The sequence below is a fragment of the Phaethon lepturus genome, unplaced genomic scaffold (assembly GCF_000687285.1).
Source record: "Phaethon lepturus isolate BGI_N335 unplaced genomic scaffold, ASM68728v1 scaffold34660, whole genome shotgun sequence".
In the NCBI taxonomy this organism is placed as follows: Eukaryota; Metazoa; Chordata; class Aves; order Phaethontiformes; family Phaethontidae; genus Phaethon; species Phaethon lepturus.
The window spans coordinates 19,643-28,925 of record NW_010510454.1 but is presented as its reverse complement, the minus strand read 5'-3'; the positions used below and the strand labels follow the sequence as shown (position 1 = coordinate 28,925).

General features: G+C 48.3%; 1 protein-coding gene across 1 annotated transcript in view; it reads right to left on the bottom strand.

Annotated features, from left to right (window-relative positions):
• The window catches only part of ACOX2 (acyl-CoA oxidase 2, branched chain), a 16,990-nt gene extending 9,293 nt beyond the window's left edge, over positions 1-7,697 (bottom strand). Inside the window, exons 1-7 of the mRNA XM_010297089.1 lie at positions 7,538-7,697; positions 6,187-6,349; positions 3,707-3,858; positions 3,094-3,201; positions 2,259-2,378; positions 1,678-1,793; positions 1,102-1,274 (exon numbers count right to left, since the gene is read on the bottom strand). Of these exons, the coding sequence (XP_010295391.1) occupies positions 1,102-1,274; positions 1,678-1,793; positions 2,259-2,378; positions 3,094-3,201; positions 3,707-3,858; positions 6,187-6,349; positions 7,538-7,697 (992 nt within the window). The remainder of the gene's footprint in view (positions 1-1,101; positions 1,275-1,677; positions 1,794-2,258; positions 2,379-3,093; positions 3,202-3,706; positions 3,859-6,186; positions 6,350-7,537) is intronic.
• Between the last annotated feature and the right edge of the window lie 1,586 nt (positions 7,698-9,283).

The window sequence follows — 9,283 nt, the reverse complement described above, 5'->3', positions numbered from 1 at the left end:
GCAAGTAAGGAAAGCGTGAACAGAGGCGTAGCTACTGTTAGTTTACCTATGCCATAATGAAAAATGGCATTTTTTGTTACCAACAAGCAGTATGGGAACCGGGCTGAGTCGATGTCATGGCAGCAAATCTGCCCAGCTTGCCAAGCTGTTAGAGAAACAAGCCCAACTAGGAAAAAAGTGATTTTTCTGCTGTGTTGGTCAACCAGCCTCACAGAGTAGAAAAGGCTGCAATGTGTGATCGGTCAGTATGGAGGGGGAACAGAGACTGTGGGAGAGGATGAAGCCTTCAAGGACAGCAAGTTATTAGATCTTATAGGGGAGGTGGTGGCACTGGACCCTGAAAAGCTCTTGGTTTTCAAACTGGACCTTGTGGCCCTGCGTGTACATAGGTTTCTCTGAAAATATTTGAGTCTGAATTATTTTAAGCTTTACAAGCTTTTTTTGGATGTTCTTTACCACTTTTGCTGTGGTTAGTACACTTAGGACTTCAAATGATGAAACTGATTATTACAATAGTTCAGCCTGCTGTGCTCTTGTGTTTGGTTTATGTTTGAACCAAACCAAACCACGTTCTCATTAGAATTTGCTTTTGAAAGGAGATTTAAGTGGAAATTTTTGAAATCCATTCTAATGAAAAAAATTTATTTAAAAACTACAGGGATTCTTACCAAACTAATAAAATTCAGTGTTGTGAAGGGTGGATATTGGAATTGTGGATGTTGGAAGGTATTTTAATGGCATGTCCACTAGTAGGATGCTATGGAATAAGAATTCAGCAGCTTGTCTGCTTTGTCTGGATTCTGCTGAGTTATAGGATTACAACGGAAGGCCAGTTATAAGAAAACTTAAGTTGCCTGTGTGGACCACTGAGCTATTCAAACTATGGAGCTTATTTCAGAAAGAACTGTAAACGTTCTCTTGTACTTTGACTGAAGCTCATTAATGTCAATAATGGGGAAGCATGTTTGTAATACCCTATCTGGGCTAGGAAATAAGCCAGTGATGTGCTGAAAGATAAAGTGAAAAGTAGAAATACAGACTGGTCTGGGGGAAGATGGTGTATGGTCCCCTTCCCACCGCTGTGGACTTGCGTGTCATTACCCAGGCTTTAACTTGGACTGCCGGCGAACCACAGAGTATCGGATGGCAATGGTGCAAGCTTTCATTAGAGGTATGATAACTTCGTCTGAAATGAGGGAGATGCGCACTGTAGTCATCGTGAAATAATTAATCTTCTGTGACCCCCGTCTTACATAGGTGCCATCTGGTTGAACCTAAAGAGAGGATGTTAGATGCCACCTTCTTCAATACTTCAATACTAGGACGGTTGTGTAATCTCTACGCATAGGCTAAAATGGACATCAAAATCCTTCATTGAATGCAAAACTAAATATTTTTATGTATGATGGGTGAAACATACCCATTTGAAGAGAAACTCTTACTGCTTCTAGCTCAGATAATCTCTCCCTGCATTGTGATTCCCTACCCCGAATGTGGAATTCCTGACACTGAGTTTCATTCACGATTCAGGTAATTCTGCTCTTGATAAAACCGCAGAGACTTGCAGACACCTCAGAGGAAGATTTTTTTGTCCTAAATTTAGGCAGGTCCCTGTTGTCTCTCTGGCTGTGCAGTGAGAGTCTGACAAGCGCGTCTGTGCTGTGAGTCTGTACGTACCTCACAAAACTTGTTCAGCATGTTCTCCCTGGGGACACGCACGTTCTGCAGCATGAGGTAGCCGTTGTCAATGTGCTCAAAATTCATTTTGGGACCAATGTCTCCTGCAATTATGCCTGCAGTGAGAGAAAACATGGCCTGCTTACTTCCACTTGAACTTTTTTTTCTTTCCATTTTGCAGCAGGCTGGGGATCTCAAAGGAAGGATGCATTCAGCTGTGCTGCTTCCCCAGCTTGGGTGATCTTTCCTGACAGATGAAACAGGCATTTGAATGCCTCATGGTTTGTCTGTGATCCACCTGTTATGGGCATTGGCTGGGGTCAGAACTGAGGTGCTAATGTAGAGGTGATCAGAGCAGCCTGGGCTTCTGGTTGAGAAGAGGGCTTAGGATGCAATAAATCTTAATTTAGATTAAAAGGTTGGGGTTAATTATAGCTATGCCTTTGGTATCTGCCTTGGTTTGGTTTTGGCAATTACAACTCTTTGTGCTCACTCTCCCTTAGTCCAATGTTTTAGAAAACATTTAAGGGCAAAATAGGCAGAGGACCTCTGCAAGTGCTGTGATGTCTGGAATCACTTACCTGGGCAGAGTGAATGGTCCTGAAGGCTGCGTATCTGCACGATGAAGGGATGCACACCGTAGCACTTCTCATGGATGTACAGCTGAGCAAAGGCCACTGTGTGGGTTGCTGACCTTCCCACTAGAGAAACAAAACAGCCCCATTCCCTTAAGACAAGGTAACAACACTTCCACAGTTAAGAGCAGTCAGTGCTAATTGTGTGTTAGGTCTCACTAACATATGGGTCAGGGTAGGTGTGATGCACAGATGCTGGAAGCTGCAGATTTCCTAAATCTGTATTCTGAGCCTGCTTTTGGCTCTTGGAAGCTGCATTGTCCTTCTGCCTCTGTCACTGCCCGTGAGGCTTGGATGAAGAGTTTGCATCAGCAGATGATAACAAATAAGTAGTTAAAGTTCATGCAGTGCTGAGAGAGTGGGAAGTGCTGTGGCTGTTAGAGCAACTCCAGTTACTTTCTGTGAAATACCTTCCCGAAGGGAGCCCTGAATTTCACACTTGAATCCTTTATGCTGATCCTTTATGCTGATGACGACCCTGCAGTTTTTGGTTGTCTCAGTGTTATTTACAAAGAAGAGAAGACTGATTCCTGCAGAGGCAGGAGTTTCCCTGAGCGAAGTTCTCCAGCCCTACTACCTAAGGGCTTTTGACAGACAATAGTGGGTCCCTTCTGGCCTTTGAACTTGTACAAAATCCTTTGGCCTCTTACTTGCCTCTTGGTGTGTGTATCTTTTACTCTGCTAGCACCTGGGCCCTGAAACACAGAGCTTGAGCAGGGCACACTGAGTAACTGAAGGAGGCAAATGAGGAAAACCAAAATATTGTGTGTGTGGTACTTACTGTCTCCAGGCCACCACTTCATGGCAGAGATCTTTGGTGTGTTCAGTATAAACTCCTGCGTAGTGGTATCAAAGACTGCCGTTGTTTCCAAACCCTGAAGATAAGTTCCTTTAAAAAAAAAAAAAATCTCCTAGTTTATCACAAGGATGGAGAGAGTGGAAGATCCCTGGAGGCTGGTGTGGGTATTACCAGGGTTTTGTGGTTTACCCTCCTGACGAGAATCATGGGATCATGCTCCCAGCGATCCCACACCACCTCCTGCAAAGATCTCTTGAGCCGCATGGTACTCGGGCAAGCTACCTGGTTCATGGTGACAACCATCAGCTTGGGCAAGCTGCCTGGCTGATCCCCTCCACCGACGGTGATTGCCTGGTATCTAACCAGGAGCTTTGATCTTCTCGTTATTTCTTCTACATTGACAAAACCAAAGCCAGCACATCTCCAGCTTGCAGAGGAATGCTAAGGACATCAATGTCTAATACGCAGGCGGCATTTCCCCCACCAGCCACCCCTGCTCCAGTGAAGCATGGACAGCTTGAACTCGAATCGCCCCAAGAATCTGGGCCAGAGCCTTTTGTCCTATGGAAACGCTGCGTTTTCTTTGCAGCCTTACCGTGCCCCAGTTCAGTCTGGGCGTAGCTTCCAATGAGCCGAAACTGCGTTGCAAGAGGAATCCATTTGGCGACCTGCTTGTCAGAGCCCAGCACCGAAATACTTCTCATGAAGATGCGGTGAAGGAGAAATGCAACATCTCCTGACAGTGCCCTGTGGAGAAGGCACAAAGGGGTACTTTTACGTGATGAAGTGCCAGGGATGCGATGAATGAGGCAGTGACACTGCAGCGGTTACCAGACAGTACCACCTGCTGCCTTTTGATTTCTGCTTTGTCATACCTTACCCAACATCCAGCATCAACACAGTATTGCAGGAGAAGTGCTCTTCCTAGCTGCTTGTGTTCCTTCTTTCGTAACATAGTTCGCTTAAATGTTGCTAGCTTGTTATTTCACTTGCTCTTGGAGGAATTATCTGTTCTGAGTAGCAGATGCTGAGCTCCTAAAAACACAGCCCAGCTCCAAAGCTTCTGTGGCTCTGATGGCTTGTGAGCCCTTTGTATCGTTATTTTACTTAATTTGATTTTTTTCCTGATTATTTAAGTCACATTTTAAAGCTGAGATAAAAAAGCCCCACCACCATACCCTAAAACCCCCAAGCCCTGGCAATGTACTGTGGGGCACGTTAGATTGAATTGCATCTGTAGGCAAGGATTTCCTGAACATTCCTGTTCTGGGGAAATAGCTTGGTACGTTGGATTTGTTGCTGTACTATTCCCTGGGTGGCTGCTGTCAGTGAACAATACTGGGGTTCATGGAGACTTGGCCTGACTTGAGATGTTTTTTTCATGTGGAAAAATTCAAATACATCCTTGTAACACCTGGTTTATTGTCCAGTCAGATCCTTCACCATTGCCAGCTGATAGGGCTCCATACATCCTAAAAACCACTATTCCAGAAGCTGAGTTAGGGAACTTGTGTACAGTAATTTCCATGGTGCAAATCAGAAGCTCATTTGTTTCGGGGGGGTGGTGTGTGCCAGAAATCCTAAGAAAAATGTGAGGAATATAGTCCCTCTTCCTGAGATTCCTCAGAATATGGTTGAATCACCTGACAGATGCAAGTACATGTGCTCTGACACCTAAAACTAAGTGGCTCTGCTGTTCTCAAGGAGCTTGTATGGCTGTTAGCACATTGCTTCACTGCAATGCTCTAGTGAGCATCTCATTCTAGATAGATACCTTTTATCGTTAACGAATGACCGTGCCCTTCCTTCTATACTGGCCCTGAGAGAGAATCAGTCACGTTGAGAAAGTAGGGGGGGAAATATGAATAAAGAAGTTAAAGGGAAATTGCTTTGATTAACAAAAAAAGGCTTAAGGAACCCTTGGCAGCCCATCCAGAAATAGCGTTACTTTAACTGCGATTTAGAAAAGCTGGCTTCTAAACGTGTGCAAGCGATTGGCCGTGCCTGGCACCAGGAGGCACCCGGGCTCTGTCAGGAAGAGCTGGGTGCCCAGCCGGTGGTTCCTCAGCCAAGAGCTCTCCTGCCAGGCAGGCTGGGCTCTTGATCCAGCAAAACGGCGAAGCCCTGGGTGTCAGGGGCCCGGATAAAAGCAAGCCTCGGGGGGAGAGAAGGTTGAATTTTGTCAGGTTTTCAAAATCTGCTGGTTTTTTTTTTTTGCTTCTGAGGGAGGAGTGAAGAGCTGCTTTTTATTGGGAATATCATGATCAGGTCCAAGTGCTCTTGATGGAAGATTTCCCCCTTTATCAGTCCTGCTCGCTGTAGGCGGTGAAGAGCTTAGCTTAGCATAAAAAATGATAATCTTTCGTATGATGAAATATTGGAAAGTAACTTTGAGTGTCAGCAGTGATTTGTAAGGTGCAGGTATTGCCCTTTTGAATGATGATTTGAACTTGCACCTTCTTACTGGGTATGTAACCCCACCAAACAGTGTGCACTGGTTTTTTTTATTTACAATGGGGCAAAGAAGGAGGGGCAAGCAATTAAAATGTGGAGCTCAACCCCATACAAAGTGTTAAGACTTTTTTAAGGAAAGGATTGTGAAAATTATTTTACTCCATTTACCTACAAACTAAGTTTTTGTTTTGTTTTTAATACAATATGGCTTTTCTGGATAGAGAAAATGTCATTTTTAATTTATCTGGAAGTCACTAACATAACTGAAAGAGCACCACATCCAATTCTAATTATACATTTAAAAATGTCTGAGGGGTGGTATGAGAGCTGTAGCACAGGTAAGGAGCTTGCTGAAGTGGAATTACCATGTTGGGGATGTGAACTGCTGTGATCTATCACGCTGTACCCATGTGCTGCTCTTTGAGGAGTTCCCTGCCGTGTATCACCATTTTCCCTTTTCCTGAGCGTGCTGCTAAAGTAAAAACCGGCAGCACGTTTCTATCAAAACCTCATCTGTCACCTGTTGGCCTCTCCCAGCCTTTGCTAAAGCTGATTCCTGTTGGCACACAAAGCTTTTAACAAACAATGAGTTGTACATTTAAAAAAGTAAATAAAAATCACCTGTAAATGTACTTAAATTCAGGCCCGCTCTCAGTCCATCCCATCTCATGCATCTTTTTCTGCAGGTGAACAGCTTTTCTGACTGCTGCTTCGTACCTCTCATTCTGGCTCTGGAAGTACTGGTCTTCTCTGCTAAATACAGGGTCGCATTCGATAGCTTCGACTGCAAAGCAACACGGAGGAGTTGGTTCTCCGGGGGCCGGAGAGGTGTGGGCAGCACCTCGAGCCCCGCTCGGGAGGAGTGGGCAGGGCTGGGGTGGTGGGTGCCGAGGCCGTGACTTTTTAGGGAGACGGCAGGTTTTGTTTTGCCTGTGCTGGCTCTGATGGCTGCCAGGCCTAACGCTGCAAAGCAGTGGGTTTGGGGAAGGAGAATGGGGGGAACCGAGTGGGCCCGCGAGAGGGGTCTGTTGGGTGGAAACAGTGTCCCTGCAGGGTAAAGCCCCGTCCCCGGTCAGGGTGTCAGAGGTGGCTTTGTGCCTCAGGCAGAAGATGCCATGGATCCCTCTGTTCCCGGGCTGTGAGGGCAGCAAGAGCTGGGGGCAGCCGGGTTTTGCCCAGAGGACAGATAATGGCTGGAGCTGCTGGGCGTTCTGCTCAGCACCCGCGCTTCGGCTTGGGACTTTAGCAGCCCTTGGCAGTGTTGTGAAGCAACTCTTGGGTTTGCTTTTTCTGCATCAGCCTGAACATTCCCACTGCTCCCTTTTTGCCTTGAAACCTTTGAGTCTATCCAGGTTTTACTGAACTCCAGTTGCACCATAAAGCATGTGATCCCAGTGGCCTGTGCCGTTTTTGTTTGATAAGGGTATAATATGGATGTAGTTACAGAGACAAAAGAGACTTTTTTCTTTTTTTCTCTGTTCCTTCTGAGCACACAGTTGTTTTTCGGCACACCCATCATGAGAGCAGCTCGGCCTGGCTGAGCCAACCCACACGAGGAGGAGTTCCCCACCCGGATGAGCCTGATGGAGGGTCATGGGCCGCGGTTCAGGCATGGCATGCATCGCTGCGCAGCCGCGCTAGCGCCCGCACGCATCCCCCTCGCACAGAGACGCTCGCCAGCATGACCCTCGGTCCTTGTAGTATTCCAGTTCAACCAGTCTTGACAGAGATACTGGGCGTGGGAGCAGGGAAGGGGAAAAGCTTCAGACAGCGGGAGTGGCTGCGGAGGAGTGGTGTTGATTTACACTTAAAGGGGAATCCACACGTTCCCGCTTTTCTAAAAAAGAGACGGGCGGTAAGCAAATACCTGGGAGCACAAAGCCCACCGTGCTGCAGAGGAGGAGCAGAAGCAGCAGGGCCGTGGGCGTCTCTGTACCAGCCCGCAGCCGGGGCCCTCGCAAGGCTCACTCACCCACTGCCCTCCGTATCCGCGTGTGCTCCGCGCCGCCGTCCAGCTGGGCCGTGAGCTTTTCCACGCTGAAGGAGGCTGTTTGCCTCTCGCCGGCGAGGTCGGGATTCACGCCGCCGAGGACCGAGCCCTGCGAGTACTTGCCGGTTTCCAGCAGAGCCATCCTTGGAGGCTGAGCTGCTCTGGGAAGGGGTGGGGCTCGTCAGGCGCTGGCACCCCTTCGGTGGGTGGCTGATGGAGGTGCGGGGTGCGGCGAGGAGCGGGTTCAGTAGGTTGGCCAAGGTGCTGCACCGACAGAGGCAGCCTGGAGCGCGGCTCCCTGTGCTGTGGGCACAGCTCTCGCAGGGCACTCTGCTGAGCAAAATAGGTGTAGGAGCGTACTTTGTACACAAATAGGCACCTTTCCATGTTAGTTTAAAAAAACACCTGAACAAACAGGGGTTGCGTGAATATTTAGGCACTGTCTTGTCCTCTTTGCAATGATACGGTGAATGAAAATTTAAGGCACTTTTAAGAGCTCAAAATGCAGGCTTTATGTTTTTTTCTTCTTTTTTTAAAGGTAAAAATCTTTTTCTTTCACCAGTCTGTCCCGAGTATTTTACGAGAAGTCACTGCTGGAATGTCTCACAACTATGTGTTAATGTTGAGGGGGGTTTCTGGCCCTGGCCCGTTCCCAGCCCCGCGCCGGCTGCTGCTGCTCACGGACGCCTGCTAAAAGGCTTCTGGCCCTGCGCTCGCTGGCACTGGCAGCTCTTCCCATGCTGCTTCCCACCGACCGTGGCTTTACATTACCTCCTAACCTCATAATTCCCGTATTAGCAGGATTTGTTGCAGGATACCAATAACAAAAAAGGTGTGGTGTGTGGCAAATAAAGCAGATTTTTCCCTTGAAGAGGCTGCCTGCCTTCCTGAACTACTTTTAATACTATAAGAAATGCAAACTCTGGAAGCTGTTGCAAATATGTTCTCAATTCCTGCCTTCCTGATATTCTGTGACTGAAGGTGTCTTAGGAGGGAGAAAATCTTGAGTACACGAGACAGGAGTAACGCAGACCTGCCCTTGAGCCGTCCCAGGAAGCGCTGGGCTCAGCGCTGGAGCACTGGGACGGCTCGACCGCCAGCTCCCTCTTCCGTGAGGCTGCGTAAGAAAAATCTGTGTGTCTGTCCACTACGTGCAAGCGCAAAACCCCACATACCTTGTGCCACGCGTCCGTCGGGGAGCCGTCTGGCTGCTTCCTACCCGCCTGGGCCGCGCTCCCCGCGTCCCCGCTGCAGGGACCTTGTCCCCGGGGCCAGCGGCGCTCGAGCCGGCCCACACGAGTTTCTGCGTGTGTGCGGCGGCGTGCCGGAGCTGACCTCTGCAGGCAGCAGCCTGTGCGCCCGCTAGGCGTAGAGTCCCATGGCTCCCAGTGCCGAAAGGGCTGGAGCCTCTGCATTTAAAAAAAAATGACCTTTTCCTGATCTCACTTCAGGCTGTTTGTGTGTTGGAGGCTGCGCTTCCAGCTCTGTCACCGAAGTGGCACCTTGTCCTTCTCCCAGTATTTTTATTTATTTTTTTTTTTTTAGTCTGCTGAGGGTGGAGAAGAGCTCCCCTTGGGCTCTTACTGCTCCTTCACTGTGGATTTGACTTGTTCAGGGTTTTCTCAGCTCAGTTATGGCGCTGCCCTCAGCCCTTCCTGCAGTTTGGTGTGCCAGCCAGGGCATCGGGGACGTGCCTCGCAGTCTGGGTCGTGCCACGGGCTGCGTGCT